The sequence below is a fragment of the Suncus etruscus genome, chromosome 2 (genome assembly GCF_024139225.1).
Source record: "Suncus etruscus isolate mSunEtr1 chromosome 2, mSunEtr1.pri.cur, whole genome shotgun sequence".
Classification (NCBI taxonomy): domain Eukaryota; kingdom Metazoa; phylum Chordata; class Mammalia; order Eulipotyphla; family Soricidae; genus Suncus; species Suncus etruscus.
Genome location: NC_064849.1, coordinates 85,384,086 through 85,407,054, shown reverse-complemented (window position 1 = coordinate 85,407,054; position 22,969 = coordinate 85,384,086). Strand labels below are relative to the sequence as shown.

At 50.5% G+C, this 22,969-nt stretch overlaps 1 protein-coding gene across 1 annotated transcript in view; it reads right to left on the bottom strand.

Annotated features, from left to right (window-relative positions):
* The window catches only part of ANKH (ANKH inorganic pyrophosphate transport regulator), a 99,030-nt gene extending 77,928 nt beyond the window's left edge, over window positions 1-21,102 (bottom strand). Inside the window, exon 1 of the mRNA XM_049768261.1 lies at window positions 20,875-21,102. Within this exon, the coding sequence (XP_049624218.1) occupies window positions 20,875-20,970 (96 nt within the window). The 5' untranslated portion in view covers window positions 20,971-21,102. The remainder of the gene's footprint in view (window positions 1-20,874) is intronic.
* Between the last annotated feature and the right edge of the window lie 1,867 nt (window positions 21,103-22,969).

The following is a 22,969-nucleotide window of genomic DNA, read 5'->3' as shown; positions in this document are numbered from 1 at the left end:
TATTATATTTTAAGGAAGAAACAGACATGATTACTCACTCCAGGGTAGTGATTTTTGTTTGTTCATTTGTTTGTTTGGGGGGAGGCCACAACCAGTGCTTCTTAGCAGTGACCCCTGATGGTGCTCAAGGGGCATACATGGTGGTGAGGGGGATTTAACTGGAACCACAGCTGCACAGCTTCTGCAGAGAAAGTGCCTCTCTCCCAACCCATCTTCCCAGCCCGTAATTACCTACTGCAGCCATCAGAGCTCAATCAGCCCCTGATTTTTTGCCAACTTGGGTTTTTTGTTTGTTTGGTTTTTTCATTTTTTTTTTTTTTTACCATATTGGATGGGGGAATTCAAGGTAAATCGAGCTGTATATTTTTCTGTTATTCTAATGCTCGGTTTCACTGCCAGTTTCCAGCAAGAGTGGATGCTCAAGAATTTGCTGCATTAGACAGTTTCTATAAATGACAAGTGATTTGATTTAGTAAGTACAAAATCCTACTGATTCATCAGGGTTTAGAAGTTCCCCTCTTCCCGGCCCCCTGCACCCCGTACAAGATGACCCAGCTTGCTCCTGGAACTCACACTGTTTATTCAAAAGAAGGAGGTTCTAACCCTTCAGGACACCCAAGATGTCTCCAAGGTGACTCCAAGGTCATAGATGACAGGGGTACATGGGGAGGGTCTGGCTGAAGGGGGGCTTCTAGCTGTTCTCTGTTGGAGTATCCTTTATTTTCCAGCAGTGGCCAAGCTAATCTTCAAGTCAGTACTGACATTTTCTCTCAACAGAACAGGAGGTGTCGAAGAGGCACAAAGAACTTCTGGGGGGGGGGGTGTCCAACTATAGCAAATACAGTGGCAGGTACTGGTGCATCAAATCATCCATCAACACTAAACTCTTCAACAGCGCCCTACCCCTGCAGGCCTCACCACCACCTCTGGTTTTTGGGTTCCATAAGTCTCTCCAGTCTAGTTCCTCAGACCATCTGCAGTCACTCCATGCTTCAGGGCATAGCACCTGCCTCTTGAGGGGTGTTGGTCATGAGATGCTGGACATCTCAAAAAAGGGCATTACACGGGTCTTCTTCAACTAATAGGCCAGAACTGGTAGGTTCCATGCAAAGAACAATGAGCCTGGACAGTTGGCCACGAGGACAAAGACATTCGTGGATGGCGGCCGTGTCTGCCCTTTTCTGGGTTGCACCTTGCCTGCCATTTTCCAGCTAAGATTGGGTCAAGTATCATAGCTACAGCTCAAGAGCCCCAGGGCCTGGCCTGACTCTGTCTTTACCCAACTAGAGAGACACTGGGTTATACAGACCCTGAAACCTTTACCGAGGGAACCCATCCACTCCCTGCAGCCTGAAACCTGGCAGATTCTGCTCCACTTGTGGATGCTCCAAGCACGTACAGGATTCCTCAGTGATTTCTCTCCTTCATGGGGCCTCCCCTTGCTGCTTGGTGTCTCATCAGTCCTTGGAGTCTTAGGGAGCCTCTAGGAAACCCAGGAAGGATTGGGGGGAGGGGCTTCTGGATTGGTGTCGATTTCAACTTTTAAAAATGTTTAAAAATGTTTTAGAGAGAGAAATTAAGTTCCAACTTCTCATATTATCAACCTCAGCCTGCCTCCGGCCCTCCTGCTTACCTAAGCATGAATGGAGTTGGGAAAGCAAGAGCTTTCGGAGAAGACTCTGACAAGACAGCAGAGCAGTTAACCTGGGGGGGGGGGGGAGAGAGAGAGAGAGAGAGAGAGAGAGAGAGAGAGAGAGAGAGAGAGAGAGAGAGAGAGAGAGAGAGAGAGAGAGAGATGGGGAGATGGGTTTGGCCATGAACAGCTCCATTCTGTCATTATTGGCAAAGCCCAACCTGGGGGGGGGGGAGAGAGAGAGAGAGAGAGAGATAGAGAGAGAGAGATGGGTTTGGCCATGAACAGCTCCATTCTGTCATTATTGGCAAAGCCCAAGTGTGAGCACTGGTCACCTGTTTGCCTCGTTAGCAATATGGCTAGCTAGATGAAGGCCTGGAGACTTGATTCTACTGTGCTGATTCTACCAGGTGGGGTTTACTGGTTTCTTCTTCTCTTTGTTTTTTTTTTTTTTTTTGAGGGAGCAACCTAGTCATATTCAGTTCCTACTCTGAAGATATTTTGGATCACACTAAAGGAAACCTCAAAAACAGCAAACTATCCAAATGTCCTCATGGTTTTGCAATCATGAATTTAATCACTTCCAAGGATAAATATTAGCCCAACAAATACACATCTCAGTTCTGGGGTGTTGCGGGGGAGGGGGGGAAGGAGAGGGGGTAGAGCTTAGGTTTACAAAATAGCAGAGTGTTTGAAAACAACCTTTCATTTCCCTCTGGCCTTCACTTCAACCTCAGTTGCTAAGGGACAGACCCAGAGTAGAGAGAGATGGGGCACAAACTTCCGATTTGAATTTGGAGGTTCTGAACAACTGGCTCACTGTTGGCATAAGGGTAAAGTGCCGCAACAAATTTAGAACCCCCCAAAGCCAAAGTCTCTCTTGCCCTTATCCTGCTAAATGCACACAGCCTGTGGAAGGAAGACAGATCGGGAGCACAGAAAATGAGCACAAGTTCTGAAGCCAGACAGAAGGGGGTAGACAGTTTGTGCTTGAGATTTTTTGCATGGCCCTGAATATCTATCTACAAGGCAGGAGTACAAATCAAGCATTAACTAATACTGTTATACATTTACTTTATGATAGAAAGACGTTGGGGTACTGGAGCAATGGGACAGTGAGTAAAGCTATTGCCTTGCTCGTGGCCTGACATCCTATCTGGTCCCCTGAGCATCGCCAGGAGCAGTTCTTGAGCACTGAGCGGGGAGTAGCCCCTGAGCATTGCTGGGTGTGGTCCAGAAACCAAAAAGAAAAATAAATGTTGGGGACGGAGCCCAAGCAGTGGTTAGAAAGTTCAGGATCCCCTCATGATTCCCACCAAGAGGGTGTATGGGTCAATGCCAGTGTCTGAAATAGAGTGTTTGTCCATTAGGTCTGGTGGTGCTGAGAATTATTCGGCTCATCATGGCCGTGTTGTGGGAGGGCTCCAGGGCAGCACCCATGATGATTGGGGGAACCCTAAACCCTGTGGCTCCAACGGGGACAGGCAAGCACCTTCATCCTTGTATTTCCTCCTCAGCCCTTCTAGACCTATTTTATAGTCAGTTATGACCCCCACATTTTGGTGTGAGCCATAGTTGAAGGAAAGGGAGGCTTGGGCAGAGTCTACTGAGCTCTCTGGGTAGGGCTGGAACCCCTTCATGATCCTGTGACACCCAGGGATCAGGGGACAATCGGGCCTGGTCTATTGTTCCTTCCTTGCAAGAGGCAGACATGCTAGAGATCATAGAAGATGACAGCCATGGGCAGAGATTGCTCAAGGGGCTGTGCACGGGACTGTGAGGCTGTGAATATGGGAGACCAAGTTCTGCCCTCCTTACTGCATGAGCAGTTCTCTGGGCTTGAGCTAGAGTGAGCACCATTCACTGAGCATGCAGAAGTCACCAAGTAAGACTGAATGTAGTACACACACTCATATACACACAATACACACACATGCACACACAAAGCAGATGCTGGGGATGCTGAGCAAAGGGCAGTGTCCTTTATAGCTTTACCCTCAGCTTCCTCCATCCTCCATGACCCACCCCCACAAGCCTTAGGAAGCTGCCAGGATCCGCACTGCAGCCCTGCTCTGCCCTCAGGGGTCTCAGGAAAGATGGGGGACAGATGTGTAAATAAGTGGGCTCTAGATGCAGCTGGGCACCGGCTGGCAGGCAGCCTGGAGCGGCCTGGGTGGGTGGGATGAATTTCTCTATCTCTCTCTGTCTCTCGCTTGTCTCTTTCCTGCAGCCAGTGGCCCTGGTACTTCCCAGGCAGGTGAAATGAATCTCTCTCTCTCTCTCTCTCTCTCTCTCTCTCTCTCTCTCTCTCTCTCACACACACACACACACACACACACACAAACATCACACACACACATCTCTCTCTCACACACACACATCACACACACATCTCTCTCTCTCTCTCTCACACACACACACACACATCTCTCTCTCTCTCTCTCTCTCTCTCTCACACACACACACACACACACACACACACACACACACACACCCTGGCAGAAACACGGCCACTGCACTGGAAATGAATGATGGCTTGGATGGAAAGACAAACCCTATCTTTAAACACAGACTCAACTTATGAAAAGGTGCTGAGAGGCTGGGGGCCGGGTGCGCCAAGCGGGGGCTTTTCTCACCCCATGATTAGATTTTGAGGGAGCAGGACAGGCTCAGCTGCGAGATAACGAGGAGGCGGGTGCCGGGGTTGGGGGGAGATGCCGCCTGGCGCCAGGCCCGAAGCTGGGGTGGGCGAGGCGTGGAGGAGCCTGTTACCAGGACCAACTCCCAGGCAAGGCCCCCTGACTCAGTCAGCCCCTCCGTCAAGACAGAGCAGACGCTCTGGTGGGGACAGGGCACATATAAGGAGTTTCAGCAGTCCCCTCACCCCATGTTGGCTCCTGTCAGAGAGCAGCAGAGTTTGTGATCATGGAGCTCTCCCATCCCTGGTTGGTGCAGTATCGAGGATGTACAGGGGACTTGGCCAGAGGCCCCTGGGTGGGACCCCCAACCTCTGGGCAGAGTGAGCCTTGGGGTTCACCTCCTGAAGTCACGAATTGGGCAGATATAATGGGAGTATTACAAACTGTGGGGTGCGGTGGATGACGCTGCAGATGTGACATCTGGGTCCATCCAGTTGCTTCCTGAAACTTCCCACGTCTGATCTGTCTTAAAGTAGAGCTTACACGACTCACTCACCAAACCACAACATGGGTCTGTACAGTTTTGGGAACATTCCCTTTACAGTGAGGAGAGCGCCGAGTTTGACAGATATTTTCCACTTCCCCAAAAGCTCATTACACCAGAGATTCCTAGAAGCAGATGAAAGAGACACAAAGACACAGATACATAGACAGAGAGACAGAGAAGAGAGATGCTGGGATGGAACCTGTTGTGTATGTAAACATTTCAATGGGATTATTATGTTACTGACCCTACCCTGATCGGTGATTGTGCCCTACCCTAGGGTGTGACCTGGCATTCTGCTCCCACTCTTGGGTGGTACCTGATCCCACTCTTGGGTGGTACCTGATTCTGGGGATAAAAACAAGGGTCTGTGGAAGGTGAGGGGCTTTTTGGCTGGAACTGATGCTCAGGCTTTTGGCTTCAGTCTTGTCCTCTGAATAAAGCTGATATTTTCACAAGCCTGACTGTCTGCTAGCCTTTTACCCACCGCTTCACCTCAGAACTGCCGGCTGAACAGGGTGGCAGATGTGTGCTCTGAGCTGCAAGGGAAAGACTTCGTCCTCCATCCCTCCATCAGTCAACCCCATCAAGGGCTGAATTGCAACAGAACCCAGGACGCCTAACTTTAGCAGCATCCCTCCTGGCCCCTAAATTCAGCTTCTGGAATAGTCCACTGAACACCAGGTACAGACACACATCATTTACCAGAGGCTGCTGGAACTTTCCTTGTAGTAAATTATGAACCTTGTGCTGACACCTAGAAGTGTGGGCTTCCTGGGAGCTCCTGGTTGTCTGCATGAGGTTCCAGGACACTGACCAGGAGCCAGAGAGAACAGAACACTCCAGGGAGCAGGCAGGCAGAGGCCCTTTCCCCTGGAAAGTTCCCTTCCACATGGGCCACTCACAGCTGCAAATACTCCAGGATCCCCTATCTGGGGATGTAAGATGATACCCAGCTATTAACCCAAAACAAAGCCATTTCCCCAATTTCCTCTTTCCTTGAACCTCTTCCTTTGATATGTAAAAGCCCACCTGGATAGGTACTTTTGTCTCTGTCTCTGGACTTTCCCTTCCTGGTGAATGGGTATTGAATTCATAAAGAAAGGTCTGTTTTTGGCTTGGCGTACTCAGAGGAACCATGAGGCAAAAAAAAAAAAAACTACTGACTCCATGAATCTTTCCTGACTGGCTTAGTTTACTAATCCTTCACTGCTACTCTGCTTCTTCAGACCCATCTGCCTGGGATTAGAAATATAATCTGTAGGATGATCTCACAAACTGTGTGATCTATTTTACAACTGGTACCCGAATGAGGTCTTTTTTGTAGCTTTTTTCGTTTTTTTTTTTGTTGTTGTTGTTGTTTCAAATAGAAAGGAGGAATTATAAAATGACACCCAGAAATTAACCTAAAACAAAGGTGTTTCCTTAAAACCTCTCCTTTTGATATGTAAAAGCCCATCTGGATTACTCGATCTTCTCCTTCCTGGTGAATGGGTATTGGTTTGTTTATTTATTTATTGGTTTTGGGGCCACACACAGTGGCATTCAGGGGTTACTGCTGGTTCTGTGCTCAGAAATTATTTCTGGCAGGCTTGGGGGACCATATGGAATACCAGGGATCAAACCCAGGTCTGTCCTGGGTCAGTCACTTGCAAGGCAAAAACCCTACCATTGTGCTATCACTGGCTATTGGTTTAATAAAGAGGCAGTTCTGGCTTTTGGTTCAGGCCAAGAGACCATGAGGCGAAAAGCCATGGACTCCATGATTCTTTCCTGACTGGCTTGGTTTATTAAGCTTCATCGATACCTTGCTTCATCAGACTCATCTGCCTGGGGTTGGAGATACAGTGTGTGGGGCGATCGTACAAACCATGGGATTTATTTTACACCAGGTGCATGAGCTCTCGTCCCTCCCGGGTGATCCAACCCCGGGAACCTACTTCACACCCAGCCTCCTCCCTTCCCAAGCTGCCCTCTGGGATGGTGGATTTGCAGCCTTCACCCCAGCTAATGACAAACTAGAATGAGAGTGACCCCCCAGTTTCAAAACCTGTAGTATCTCCCAGGCCATACCAGCTACGGCCTCCTCTTCCTCCATCCTTCTACCATCACCATAGCCCTTGGACTCAGAGCAGTGAAGATGCATCTTTTCATGCATCCCAGGCATGAGTGTTTTAAGAATGTACAAGGGGTGAATAAGAAATGTCACCATAGTTGGTCACAATATTTTGGCAGGAAAGTGTATTTGAAGTGACATTTAGGAATGACAAGGCTGGTGGCTCTAGTCCCTACTCAGAAACCAACACTGAGCCATGGAAGGATCCACACTTGGGCCAGCCCAGCTTACTGCTGTTTGCTCAGCAAACATCACACTCAGAGCAAGGCAGCGCCGAGCAGGGCGCCCCCCCAACCAGTCCAGATGGCATCTCTGCTGTCACCGGGCAGCGGGTCCCATGGGCAGCATTAGCCTTCCAGTGTTGTGATGATTCACCTCAATTTGCACACACACACACACACCGTCCTGATATGCCCCCACCTGAACATGCTTAAAAGTGCCTGCATCTTCCACGGTACTATGGCATCTGGGTGAAGCACTGTGATCTGATGCCCTCAAAGAGCCGCTCCCAAGAGGCCTGAGCCACAACACAGTGGGGCCAGTGATAGTCTCGCATGCAGCTGATCCTAGGTACCACCCAGGGTCCCCATGAGCACCGACAGGAGTGATACTTTAGCACAAGGTCAAGAGTCAGCCTTGAGCCCTGCAGGGTGTGAACTCAAAACTATAAACAAATAAGAAAGCATTTTCCTATTTTGCTGGTAGAGGGCAGGACTATTTGCATTCTGGTGAAAAACAAAAAACCCAAAGTACCTTTCACAGAGACTCAGGAGTCCAAGGAGGAATGGGGACGAAAGAGGAGGTAGCAGGAGCTCTTGGGAAACTGAGGCATCCTTGTTGAGGCTCCCACCCTGAGCCCCAAATGGGGCTGACACTCTCTCAGGCAGCGGTTTGCAAGCATAACCTTGCACGCAAGGAGCTGAGGCTGGAGGTACCACGTGTGCTGCTCAAGGCTTGTGGCCTCCCTTGATTGCTCCTTCCTCAGCAAGGTCCAAAGAGTCCCACTACCTCTGTGGTCTGCACCTTCATTCTCAGTGAAGTGTACCCATCTCTGGCGGGGACCTCAGGAAGCCTGGAGTTTTGTTTCCAAGCCTCTGGAGTCTCCTTCACCCACTCATCATTGCCTGGCAACATGAAACTAGCTGTTGATATGACCAATGCCAGCAGGTCCCAGGCCTCAGGCAGTCTTGATCTGGCAGACTAGGCCCAAGCCCTGGGATCTAGGCACTGCTCACCCATTGGGCCTCCCTGGTCTCTGCCCAACACCTAACACATCCTCGGGGAAGCTCCCCACCTCCACCCCATCTCTGCATAGAGAGAAGTTCTCTCTGGGCCTCAACTGCTAGAGAATATAAAAGCACTGGGACCCTCACTAGGCCTGTTCTCCACTGTAAAGTAGGTGTAGGAGACGTGGAACAGGAGCGAGCTGGGTTCCACTCCCGTCACTGTACAGTCACCTGGGCATGGATGCTCTGGGCAGCATCCGGCACAGCCCCCTCAGACGCTCACTCTGAGAGGCCTCTGAGAGACCACTGGGTTGGCAAGAAGGTTCTGGAGGGACCCCCCCCCCTTCCTGCTCCCTGACCTCCCATGAACTGCTGGAGTGATTCCCAATCAAATGAACTAAATTTGAAAAATAAACATGTTAAAAGCTCCCAACGCAAATGCTCTGTTCTGTCCTTTCTCCTGAGCACACACCCACACATCACTCAGTTAACCTGCCTCCCCTTCTAGAAAAATCCTCGCCCAGGATTTAAAGTTCCTTCCTGTCAATTTGGGTGACTCGGCCCTATGTCCCTGGCAGTGAGGGAACAAACACAGTCGTGAAATCAGGCCGGGCCTCTGAGCTCCATTAGATATCCCACAGTAGTCCACCAGGTCTGGAGCAAAGGGAGTGACGTCTCGGTTCCTCCAACAGCCACTGCCCTTCACATCAGCAACCCTAACACAGGCCTGGTGAAAACCCCCTCCTCGAAGAACAGAATGCAAAGTCAGAGAAAATTAAATAGGCTCAACCATTTCATCGGCTCACACCCATCTTCGAGGCCATCGATCATTCCTAACAGCTAAGCGGCCGATTAAGAACATTACTCGGGTACACATCTGGTGCCGAGTGTCGGCTAAGTGCCAAGATCCACACGGAAGCCAAACCCTCAAACCCACACCAGCAGCATCACTGGGGCTCACTTGAGGCTTACTCCTGGTTCTGTGCTCAGGGATCCATCCAGGTAGGGCTAAGGGAGTCCATATCCTGGTCTAATCTCTCAAGTTCCCCAGAACTGGAATTATATTTTTGTTTGTTTATTTTTTGTTTTGGGGCCATATCCGGTGACGCTCAGGGGTTACTCCTGGCTATGCACTCAGAAATCGCTCCTGGCTTGGGGTCCTTCCTAGGCTAGCATGCAGCAAGGCAGACGCCTACAGCTTTTGCCACCACTCCCAGAACTGGAATCTTAAGGGAACCTTATTTATCATCCAGCCCCTTCACACTCAAAGATGTGAAGCCTTGGAGAAGCCTCAGTCGTTGGGGCTGGAGAAATAGCACAGCGGGGAGGGCATTTGCCTTGCATGACGACGCAGGTTTGATCCCTGACATCCCATAATGTCCATTGAGCCTGCCAGCTGAATTTTCTGAGTGTTAGAGCCAGGAGTAACTCCCGAATGCCACTGAATTTGGGTATGATCCAACACCCCACACACACAAAAAAGAAGAGCAACACGGAAGGTCAGTCCTGCTGGTGTCCAGCACCTACTTGCAGTTGAGCCACCAGGCTCGGATGCCAGGCTCACGCATGGGCTTGCTGCGTGGAAACACTGGTTTGTCTGGGCAGCCCAGGAATGACAGGAACCTGCCCTGCCCCGGGTGCTGTCCAGGTGGTGTCGTCTCTGCCCTCGCGTGGGAGCACAAAGCAGGATGCCCCGTGGGTGGGCCAGGTCTCCAGTGATGTAAGATTCGGAATGGGGATGGGAAAATCCCACCCTCCTAAAAATAAAATTTAAGGCTCTTGGATGGTGTTCAGGAGCACAGGGAGGCGAGAAGCCTGACCACTGAGTGCCGTGGCTTGGACACCCCAACTTGGGGACACTTGCAGGGGAGCTGAGGCCTCCCTTCATTGAGCTGGTGACTGTCACTTGGGTGATTGTCACATGCACACACACACACCCTTTCTCTGTCTCCATCAGTCTATCAAGTAAAAGCCACGCCCGTGTGTGGCCTCAATGTTCCTGCCCGTGATGAATCTTTTGTCAAACCCTTTAAGCGCTCAGATGTAGGGAGTGTGTGTGTGTGTGTGTGTGTGTGTGTTGTTTTTGTCCTTTTTTATGTCGTCTCTTTGCTATTTTGGATTCCTCCCACACAGCTACTCCCCCTGCTATTGAAATGCAGGAGCCGAGGCCACCAGATCCCAGGGTGGTTTCTGGAGCAGCAGCTGAATAAAAAGGAATTTCTTAAGAGCAGCTTTGCTCGGGCATCAAACAGCCACACCCCAGCCAAAGGGGAAATTAGAAAATGACACACAGGGACAAGCAGGCAAATACCTGCCTAGACAGAAAGCTGTGTGTGTGTGTGTGTGTGTGAGAGAGAGAGAGAGAGAGAGAGAGAGAGAGAGAGAGAGAGAGAGAGAGAGAGAGAGAGAGAGAGAGAGAGAGAGAGAGAGAGAGAGAGAGAGAGAATAAGCTGGCAGTCCTAGAGAAACGGCTCAAAGGTCTGTAGACAGGAAGTCTGGGTTTGATCCTCAACACTGCAAAGTCCCCTAGGTAACACCAAGCTTGAGAGTTGAGAGTAGTCCCTGAGCACTGCCAGGTACTCCCTCCCCCTCAAATAAATCCATAGAGACAAAAACAAAACCCAGAGCAAAGAGTCAGAAGCTTATTGGTGGACTCAGTGAATCCATAGCAAGCCCAAGTATCCATCTCTGTTCTTTTTTTTTTTTTTTTTTTTTTTTTTTTTTGGTTTTTGGGCCACACCCAGTAACGCTCAGGGGTTACTCCTGGCTATGTGCTCAGAAGTTACTCCTGGCTTGGGGGACCATATGGGACACCGGGGGATCGAACCGCGGTCCGTCCAAGGTTAGCGCAGGCAAGGCAGGCACCTTACCTTTAGCGCCACCGCCCGGCCCCTCCATCTCTGTTCTTACAAGTGGAAACTCACACAGGGCTTCTGACCCCAAAGTTTCTTCCTCCACCCTCCAAAACCACCAGGAGTCCTCCCTGGGCCTCCTCAGACCTTCTCGTTCATCCCCAGTTCCAGCCCTCTGCACGTCCCGGCAGCTGGACCACCACTGCCCTTCTCCACCCAGAATGGTTCAATCTTGAGCATCTCATTGTCTCCGGGATGCAACCAAAGGTTCTCACCACCCATTCTGTACCAGCTGGAGTGTTTCCCCTGTCCCCAAGGGATGAAGACCAGCAAAGTTCCGAAATGGTCAGGAAGACCAGGAGCCACATGCACGGTCCTAAGTCCAGCAGGTGACTAAGGGGACTGTGGGGATCACAGACAGACCCACCTTTGCAGAAAGGTAGGTGACTTTCTGCAAAAAAGAAAGAGCATTGCACACCTCATGGAGGGACTCAACACAGGACCAAACACCACTACAAACAAACCTACAAGCAAGCTCACACCCATGTGTCTACATAAAATCCAACTGTGCCCTTCCTGGCCCCAATATCCTTCGGACTCCAAAAGTTCCTCTGTAACCAGTTTAAGAGAGGCCATGGCTAGGACCATGCAATTCCTCTCTTGCCCCTGACACATCATCAAATGATGAGACTTGTCATCGAGTCGAGCCAGGATTGTAAGTGGGGTCTACGGGAGATTCACTTGCTGGCAGAGACAACCCCTCATTTCTGCACCACTGTTCTCAGCAGCACAAAACAGTGTTTTGCTGGTGGAAGAGAAAAGGAGTGAACTCCACCTGGGCAGGCTGGGGCGGTTCCCAGGAAGCCTGCTGGCTGCCCTCTGGCATGACTGCTCCCTACCTCAGGCAGATGGGGTGCTTGATGGCAAGGGTGCCAGAGAGGCCAAAGATGCACTCATCTGTGGGCAGATCTACAGAGCTGGCACTGCCTCAATTCCAAAGCATCTCACAGGGAGTGTGCCCACCAACCCAAGTGGAGGTTGGGGCTGACATCCTGTTTCTTTTGTTCTGTTGCAAAGAAGCAATCAACAGAGGGCAGGCAACAGGGATGATGCCTCCACATCTGCCTATTCCTCCAGGGAGGCTTCCAAAACAACTAGCCCTGCATTTCCAGTAGAAAACTCAAATTCTCGTTTCTTGGAGTCCTGAGCTGTGCCTCTAAGTTAGAAAACTATAAAGTCAGTAACTGGGCTGGATCATTACTTCACTTGGAAAAGACTCAGGTTTGAGCAATGGTGCTACACAGATCCCTGAGCACCAAGTGGAGAAACCACCTGAGCACCACCAGGTGTGGTCCAACTTCAAATTAATAGGACTGAGGTACCAGTCAATCTATATTAAAATAAATGACTAGTCAGTGCCAAAAATCTTTGAGAAACTTTTGAGTATCACCAATCAATAAATATTCCCAGAAGTACCAGCATTTAAAAGCTGGTACTTATTATTTATTATTTAATAAATAAATAAATAAACAAACAAACAAATAAATAAAAGTCATATAGGCCTGGACAAAATAGTACAGTGGGTAAGGTGCTTGCTTTGCATATGGCTGGCCTGGGTTCGGTCCCAGGGATCCCATAGGGTCTCTCGAACACCAGCAGGAATGATCTGAGTGCAGAGCCAGGAGGATCCCATCGCACTACCCCCCAAGTGTGGCCCAAATCCTCCTTTTCCAAAACAACAATAACAAAAAGTAAAATGGCATTTTACATGTTGTGCTTTTATTTTTAAAGGGGGAAGAGAAATGTACAAATCTCACTCTGAAAACAATGGAAAAATCAAAGATCTGAATTTTCAAAGATAAGTTTCAGTTATAAAGAACAGTAGAGGGATATTACAGTGGGGATGTCAGGGCACCTGCCTTGCATGCAGCTGACACGTGGCCTCCCATAGGGTCCCCAAACCCTACTAGGAGAGAAAAGACAAATAAAAGAAAGTAAATTCACACAGGGAACTTGGACCATCCACCTGATGCTATGTAACAAGAGTATCTGTGTTCCTACTGCCCCTTCTCAGATACATACAAAACATGAGCTTTCGAAAACACAGTAATGGGGCTGATTTATTACCCCTCAACTAGGAAACCCCGAGAATGATTTTCCAACCAGCCCTGCTCTGTCTCCCGTCCCATAGCCTCAATCAAAAGGGCAAGGTTGAAAGCAAGTGAGCTGGTCTGGTCTGTGCCCAGGGGCTACATGGCACCATGATGAATGCCTGCCAAGGACAGGTAAAGGGCTATTTGAGGGCCCCAGGCCAGGCATTGTTAGTTTATACAGGGGTATAAACTGGGGGGTAGGGGGGAGATGGGAAGATAATTCAACACACAGGATTGTAGGCTGTGTGTTTAGTGGGGCCCAACTTTGAACCCAGGGACCACAGGCCTCTAGAGCACCCAGGTGTATGTGGCCCAAAGAGTCACAGTGGAAAACTGCTGGGTTCCAAGACTGATTTACCTGGCACAGTGGCTGAGAATTGCCTAAAGTAACCCCTGAGGATTGCATGGGGGGACATCCACCCCTTCACCAAACATACACCCTAAAAAGAACTTGGAAGCACAGTGGAAGTTACCAAGTGACACTGAAAGTGACATTGTCCTTGACTAAATATGGGCTGTCAAAAAGAAATGACCTCATTTTATTTCCATTTTTTTCCCCTAGTTTTTTGGGTCATATCCGGAAGTGCCCAGGGCTTATTCCTGGCTTTGCACTCAAGAATTACTCCTGGTGGTGCTCAGGGGACCATATAGGGTGTCAGGGATTGAACCCAGGTTGGGTGTGTGCAAGGCAAAGCACCTTACCCACTGTACTACTGCTCCAGCCCTGGAGTAACCTCATTTCCTATGTATGAATGGAAGTCTGATATAGGCGACACATTATACCAGGAATAAAGCTCCAGGCAGTTTTCAGAGAAAAACACATCATCTACTGAGCCCACTATGTTCCCAGCAGCATTAGATCACAAGAATAAATAAAACCTTGGCCTTGAAAACAACAGAATATATTATATATATATCCTGGAAAAAGCCAGCTCGCTCTCAGAATCCAACAATATGCCACTATTTACAATCACAACTAAGGGAGGACAGAGAGATGCTACTGCAGATACATGGCCAACCTGGGTTCCGTCCCTGGCATCCCACAGGATCTCCTGAACCTGCCAGGAGTGATCCCCCATAAGAACAGAGCCAGAAAAAAACCCTCAGCACCACTGGGTGTGGCCCAAAAACTGAAAATGAAAACATAATAAAATAAAATAGGATCATAACTAAGTACTTTTTTTGCCTTTGGAGCCACACCCTGTGACGCTCAGGGGTATGCGCTCAGAAATCGTTCCTGGCTCAGGGGACCATATGGGATGCTGGCAATCGAACCAAGGTTCATTCTGGATCGGCTGCATGCGAGGCAAACGCCCTACTGAAGTACCTTAAAGTCGAAATGTTTTGGGGCTGGAGTAGTAGCACGGCGGTAGGGAGTTTGCCTTGCACGCTGCTGATCCAGGATGGATGTGGGTTCCATTCCTGGCATCCCATATGGTTCCTTTAGCCTGCCAGGAGTGATTTCTGAGCACAGAGCCAGGAGTAACCCCTGAGCGCCAATAAATAAATAAATAAATAAACAAACAAATAAATAAATAAATAAATAAATAAATAAATAAATAAATAAATTCAAACTATTTTAGTGATCACTGCAGTCCCAACCAAATCCCCCAACGTGGAAATCCCAGACATACGGATTCCCTGCCAGATGAAGAACCTGGGCTTTTCTGGAGGGACCCAGAAGTCTTTCTCTTCCCCACCTGGAGGAAGCCAAGAGCTCTCTCTTCTCCCAACATTTTCTCCTCTTTAGCAGCATTAGCAACCTTAGGCGTCTGTCCAAGGACTTAACCCTAGATTTAAAAGAAGTTACATCCTCTGCAGATTGAAATGAGATGAAAACCTATAGGTACTTTAAGAATTATATTGCTGCATGCCACCAACCTGGGTTTGCTCGCCAGCATCCCATCCCCAGTCCTTGTAGGACTGAGCACAAGGCCAGGAGTAAGCCTTGAACACTGCCAGTGTGCCCCACCCCCAACAACAACAACAACAACAAAGAACTACATTGTTCTAAATGCATGGGAGGGGCTGGAGAGATGGAGCAGTGGGTAGGGCTCTTGTATTAGGCACAGCCAATCTGGGTTTGATTTCCTGAACCACACAAGGTCCCCGGAGCCCTGGTAGCTCAGATCCCAGGAGTAAACCTGAAACATCAGCCCTAAAACCAACAAGCAAACACAAACTGTATCCCAGCATCCTTTCCTTGGAGGTTTCTAAGTGATTTCAGAGTGAAGTTTCGGCTGTGGTCTTTCATTTCTGCCTCCTGTCTTTGACAAAGCTGGTGCCAATGGTGTCAACGTAGACAGGGTGTTTGGCTAATCTGTCTCCTCCTACCTAATCTTTTCAAGCACAATTTTCTTTCTGTGGCGTCCTCCCTGTAACCCTGCACAGCTGTCTTGCACGCTGGCACTGCAAAAGCAAAGTCTAGTCTCGCCTAGTCTCAGACAAGTCAGAACTCACAAGTGAATTTTTTTTCTTTTTGGGCCACACCCTGTGATGCTCAGGGGTTACTTCCTCCTGGCTATGCGCTCAGAAATCGCCCCTGGCCTTGGATGACCATAAGGGACACGGGGGATTGAACCAAGATCCGTCCTGGATTGGCCGTGTGCAAGGCAAACGGCCGACTGCTGTTCTATCGCTCTGGCCCTTCACTAGCGAATTTCTAAGAATTCCAGTGGTGTGTAAGAACTGGCACAGCCTGACATAGCTCCTGACCAGGTACACAGAGGCTGGACTTGAACTCTGGCCTTCCAGGCCCTGCCCTTGGATCTGTGTGCACACCTGTTCTTGCCTCAGCCTTTCATCCTTCCTTCTGTAGCACGAGCTGTAGTCCAGCTCAGATGGGTGGCCAAGTGGTAATTCCACTTACCCTGCAATGATCAGACCACACATCTCCCATATTGGACTGGTTCTCCTGCTCGGTCCTGCTAATATTGAAAAGCAAGTCCTTCTCAGGACCCAGAGACATCACTCCCAGAGTATATGTTCTGCCTGGGAGAGCCAGGGTTTGAGCCCCACCACCACATGGTCTCCATGAGCACTGCTGGAGGAATGACCTTCATTCAGCCCAGTACCACCCAAAATGAACAAACTATGCCCATTCTAATCCACATAGCTTTTTCTTTACTGTAATAAAAGTACAGTCCTGGGCTTTAGAACTGGTACAGAATAGAAGGTAAGGACAAAGAGGGTTGTATGTCTCCAACCCCCCAATGTACCTATGGTCCTCCCAGTACCACCAGGGGTCACTTCACTCCTGAGCAAAGAACCAGGAACAGCCCCCAACATCAATAAAATAAATCAATTAAAATGCAGTCCTGGGGCCAGAGAGATGGCATGGAGGTAAGGCATTGGCCTTTCATGCAGAAGATCGGTGGTTCAAATCCGGCATCCCATATGGTCCCCTGAGCCCGCCAGGAGCGATTTCTGAGCATACAGCCACGAGTAACCCCTGAGTGCTGCCAGGTATGACCCAAAAAACAAAAACAAACAAAAAAATGCAGTCCTGAGTCTAGAGTCATCAGGCTGGGCATCTGGTTTGCTTACAGGAGGTCCTGAGTTCTGTTTCTGGCACCTATGGTCCACTGAGAACCACTAGGAGTGACCAGTCCTTCCTGTATTCCCTTTCTAATTTTTGTTTGATTTTTGATTTTGGGGCCACACCTGGCAACACTTGGGTTACTCCTGGTTCTGCACTCAGGAATTATTCTTGGCAGGCTCAAAGGACCCTATGGGATGTCAGGGATCAAACCTGAGTAGGTTACATGCAAGACAAAATGCCCTACCTACTGTGCCAACGTTCTGAGCCCTTTTTCTTGTCTTGTTTTGTTTGTTTGTTTTTGGGTCATACCCAGTGGTGCTCAGGGATTACTCCTGGCTCTGTGCTCAGAAATTGGTCCTGGCAGGCTCAGGAGACCATATGGGATGCCGGGAATCGAACTGAGGTCTGTGTTCAAGGCAAATGGCCTGCCACGATATGCTATCGCTCCTGCTCCACTGACCCCTTTTTCTGCCCCTACAGATACTCCTGGGTGTGGCTCATGCAATCCTTCTTCTTCCACACCCATAATAGAAGAATTAGTGACAGCTTATACAAGTCCTGTCAGGAGGTATAATATTTGGTGTGCCCTCCCTGAAGGAGCCAGAAAATTACAGGGAACCTCCAGATGAAGAAAACCTCCAAGAGAATGATGCCAGACTGCTTCCGGGGTCCTCCATACACGACTTGTCACCAAGCTCATTCACCATCAGACATGTGCCACAGGCCAGTTCAACTGCCTTGGGCAGGGGAAGAGGGGGATGTTGCACACATGATGAGTTCTTCCTCAGGAGAAAAGCCTCACTGGAGACACGTCTGCAATGATTTTGCTCACCTTCTCTTCTTGACATGTCAAGAGGTTTGGGGAAAAAAATGGGGTTGGAATTAACACAGTGGGGAGGGTGTTTGCCTTGCATGTGGCTGCCCTGGGTTCCATTCTCATCATCCCATATGGCCCCAAGCCTGTCAGGATTCATTTCTGAGTGAAGAGTCAGAAACCCGAGTGCTCAAAAACAAAAACAGAAAAAAAAAAAAAAGATTGGGAAAATAAATTTGTTTTGAATTGTCTATTTCTTGATCATTTCCAAAGCATGTCAACCCCTGACCTTTGGACTTCTTGGTCATCTCAGGTGGATGGTTAGGAAACCTGGGAGCTGAGAATCATGATGCAAACAGGACACAACAGCACTTCTGGCCACTCCCACAGAAGGAGAGACTAAGGCACATGGGCCCACGGGTGCCCAGGACCAGTAAGACGCTGGCCAGGGCTGCCAGACAGCTGGTGCATACACGCTGCCACCTACTGCAGAGGGAGGCTCTCCTCCTCTCCTTGAGCTTTCAAAGCAGCTGGAGTAAAATACTTTTCTGTTCCTGACCTGACAGAATACCCGGGTCACTGAGACTCTGCCTCCAGCCTAGAATTTAGAAGGACCTTGCAGGCCTCTGACCCAGTACCACTTTGCAAAAACAATTATCATCTCGAACCAGAAGGCTCTGGGATAGGTTTGGGAAACCTATCAGCATCTCTCTCTCACACATACTCTTTTTTTTCCTCTCTCCCCTCAACTGATAAAATATAGTGAGATCACAGTACTCCCCTGGGCCCTTGCAAAAACACAGATACTGAAGGGATAAAGGCCACAAGTAGTACTTGGTGATACAATTTGCTTCAGTGTCACAAGACAGCACTTGAGTGCTTTGTGGATGGGAGCTACAAGAGCTAGGTGAGCCAAGGCTGAAGAAACAGGTTTCAGGGCGGAGCCATAGTACAGCCTAGACTCTAGGCCCTAGAGGGTGTTTACCTCACAAGCAAATGGCCAACCCGGGTTCCATCCAGGATCCCATAGGGTCCCCTGAGCACCACCAGGTGTAACCCCTGAGCATCCCATAGGGTCCCCTGAGCACCACCAGGAGTAACCCCTGAGCATCTCTGCTGTGGTTTAGAAAACACAGAAGTCAGCAGAAAAACACATTTCCATGTTTATAATCACAACGACAAACTATAGGCCTTTACCAGTTAGATTATTTCCCTTTACAAGGATCACACACACACACACACACACACACACACACACACACACACAAACACACATCCCAAGCAGTGTTTCACCACTGAACCATATTTCTGCACAAGAGATTTGTCCTGTTTTGTTTTTGAATTTGGGGGTAACAATGGCAGTGCTCAGGGTATACTGCTCCTGGCTCTGCACTCAGGAGCCACTCCTGGAAGTGCTCGAGGGGGGACCATCAAGGAAGCTGGAGAGAATCTGGGTTGACTAAGTGCAAGGAAGCTCCCCAGCCCCAAATCCTAAAGATCAAACCCTTCCTTATATCAACCTCCTGCAAAATAAAAGCAAATGTAAGACAGAACTGTGAGAAGCTTCAGGGCATACAATGATGTTAATTATAAACCAGAATATTCTGTTTCCTCCAGTATCTAGATAGAAAATGACACATACACTCACACAGACACACTCACACACATCATACACAGGCCGGGCTTTTTGACAACCTTTGGGTCAGTGCCAAGAAGATAGCTTTAAAATAGGAAAAAGGTTCACACTGAGCACTTGACTCATCTGAAATGTGCAGTGGAGTAACCTCAGGTCTGCAAATCTCTCTCCAGGTTATAGGACAGACCCAAAGTCCAGGACTAATTATGCAAGAAGGAAGGTGGGCAGGAAGGAAAGGTGGAGCAGCAAGACGTGGAGTGGGTGGAGGAACCTGGAGAGGCAGGGGCAGGTTTGGGTAGCAACAGTAAGGACAATGCAGAGAGTCATCCGTGGAAATGAGTTTCCTAGACAAAGGTCCGCAGAGATTAGGCGACACTGTGACCATCCTTGGCTGGTAAAACTCTCAAGGATAGACTCTTGACACTGTGCTCCGGGTGGTAAAGAACATCCAAAGTAAAGTAAAGAACATCCAAACATCTAGGCTTGGGGAGCAGCGGCACAGAAAGGAGCCTCAGTTTCCCCTGCACTGCCTCCTGAAACAACGGCTTGTTGGTTTTTAATTAAAGCAGCATCAGCGAGGATGCACCACGATGCACAGAAAAGCCTCCAGGAGCCGCAGCTCCAAGGCAAAGAAATAGGACTCCACAGTGCAGGTGATCTCCGGTCCTTCCCACACCTGGTGCACTACTACGGCACCCCTCCTCGCCCCTCCGTCCTCCCCAGTCCTCCCTCCAGGCTCAGGACACCTCATCACATAGGAGGCGAGGCCCTGAGGACTCCCCTCTCTTACCCCAAACCCGGGGGACGCCTGCCCATCTGCAGCGCGACAACTGCCAGGACCCAACTCAGAGAGGAGCTGGGAGTGAGGAAAGCCACAAGGGCAGAAAACAGTAAGATGCCTTCCCACCACCTACTGGTGGTCCGAGGGTGGGGCGGAGTGGCGTGGGGGCTCAAGAGAACCCCCAAATTCAGAGATGGCCAATGGGTCTGGTTTATCATGGCAAGGCGCTGGGTCAGCCTTAATCCATACCTACCTGGGCTTTCCAAAAAAAAAATAAATAAATAAATAAAGGGGGTGGGGGAAAGCAGGATTTGGGGAATGAAGTTGCCTACATATTAACACAGACAGACAGACAGACAGACACACACACACACACACACACACACACACACACACATCAGCAGCCCTAGCTACCTAAATAAAAAACCCAGCACGTGAGCGCGTGAAAGTGCCTGTTTAGTTGGAGATCTGAGGTTTACATAAGCACCAATTACATAAGGCCCCGCGGTGCACCCCGCATCTCTCCACCGCCGAAGCTCCCCTCAGCCTCCCCTTAGCCCCCCGGTTTCCAGAGCGCGAGTGCAAGAGCGAGCGAGCCGGCCAAGTGCATTCAAATAAATGGATAAATAGGTCCATGAGGGTGGGGGTGGGTGGCTGAAAAAGTCACCAGGGACCAACAGCAAACCCCAAGCGAACACTCCAAGATTTTTTTTTTATTATTTAAAAAAAGGTCCTGGGAGCAGGTGACTCCCCCTGGGTGACCCTCTAACCTCTCTTTAAAACTCCCCCATAATCTAAGGCCGCAGCCGAGCGAGCCAGCGGGGCTCCCAGCGGCGGCGCTACCCGGGCCAAGGCGCGCGGTGCCACTGGGGGTGCGCGCGTGTGTGTGCGCGCGTGTACGGGGGCGCACGCCCAGGTGCGATGGGGGGGGGTCTTTACCTGCTCCCCGAAGTCGATGGCGATGTTGGTGATGCCCAAGGGCACCAAGAACCGGATCAGGGGCCAGTAGTGCGTGAGCGCCGGGAATTTCACCATAGTCCCCGCCGTGGGCCGACCCCACGCACGCACATCTGCCGGCAAGGGAGGAACTGTGCGGGGTGTGCGGGAGCCCGGGCAGGCGGAGGCCGAGGACCGGTGGAGCCCGGGGTGGAGACGGCTGGGTGGCTGCGCTGCAAACGGCTCCTCCTCGCGGCTGAGGCTGCGCCTCTGATTCCGTCTCTGGCGACTCTAGCAGCAGCTCGGCCAGCTCCGCTCCATCCCCGCTGCCCTCCCGCTGCACCCAGATCGACCGCCGGGGACCAGAGCGCGGACGGCCCGGGCCGGCGCTGACAGCGGCTCCATTATAAGCGCTCGGGGGCCCGGAAATAAATAACGAGCCGCGCGCACCAAGGCGCCACCGCCGAGCCGAGGAAGCCAGAGGCGGGCGCGGGGGCGCGGACGGACGGACGGGGCCGCCGCCGGGCAGGGGAGGGTCGGGGCGGGGCGGGCCGGGGCGGGGCGAGGCGAGGCGAGCGGCTTCCTCCAGCCCGGCTTGGCCGCGGGGGGCGCTGCGCACGCACCGGCGAGGCTCTCTGGGTGGTGATGGGGAGGGTTTGGGGTGCCCAAGCCCGGCCTCTCCGCGCGCTTCCCTTGGCTGGCCTAAGGGGGGCGCGCGGCGCGCAGTTGGAGGGGACCCGGGGGAGCGCGCGATCCCGATGCTTATCCCCCACTGGGCTGGATTTCTTGTGGAGGGGACCCCAAGCTAGCCAGCCAGGGGCGCCCCAGAAGGCCCGATGCTTTCTCTAGGCCTTCTGGGACGCTTGCAAGGGCTCGGTGGAGAGCTTAGTTAGGGCGCGCGCGGAGCCTCCTCTCCGGGCCCATCTGGGAATTGGGATCCTCAGAGATCGCGGGGGGCTGTTCGTTGGCATGGAAGAGGGAAAGATGGCAATGCTGGGTGTATCCTCTCCAGGCGTTTTTGGGGTGATGGGACCCCTCCCAGGATGGAGGGGACCGACCTCTCCAGGCAGGCGCGCACGCTCTGGGCCCTGCGCCCTGGGTGCGCGCACCGGATTGACCTCCCGCAGTTCTTTTGCTTTAATCCTGAACTGCGGATTTTTCTCCCCCAGGCTGCCAGGAGGGTTGAGAGGAAACACGAAGCTCGAAAAGTTCAGATCACAAGGAAGGAAGGACGAGGAATTGGGGTCCCGGTGACTCAAGGGGAATGGAGAGCTGAACTGGGCTGGGCTAAACTGAGCTGGCGGGTTTTTGTTTGTTTGTTTGTTTTGTTTTGTTTTGGATGGAAAACAAGATGCGTTTGGCCCCGGGCACACTCGGTCTTAGGAGTCTGGCTGGGTTAGGTGGACTGGAGATATCTACCCCCTCCCCGGGACAGCTCTACTTCCGCTCTACTGCCTACTGCCTTCAGCCTAAAATCTTCTTGGAGAGGAAAAGAAAAAAGTCTCCAAGTCATCTGGCTTCCAGGGGGACAGGCTGGGAATCCTGCAAAGTCGCCTCGCACAGAAACCCTTGACTTCCTTTAAGGATCTTCTTTTACCCTTTGCAAGATAATAGTTTTTCTTTTGGGGGTCCACACCCAGAGGTGCTCCGGGGGCTACTCCAGGCTCTGTGCTAGGGGGGTGTAGAGGATAGAAATCTCTCAGATGCACCTGAGATCCTGAGGTACTCTTAGGAGCGATCCTGCACCTTCTCTATGCAAAGTATGATCTCTTGCACTTAGGGCCCATCTTTCCAGCGCCTCACATTTAAAATAATTATTTTTATTGAATTAAATTAATTAAGAAATTGGGTTTTATAAAGGAAGGACCCAGCAAATTAGCTTGCCCACCACCTCCGCTCATAATTTTTGCATTAGCTCCATTTTGTAAAGTTCACACCGTGAACTTACTGATTTTGCACCTAAGAAAGAGCCTAATATCTAGACTTGTCTAAAATTATGTTAGTAGTTTAGTTTGCACGTGATCGACCCAGGTTCGATCCTCAGTATCCCATATAGTCCCCAGTACAGGAGCGATTCCTGAGCACAGAATCAGGAGTC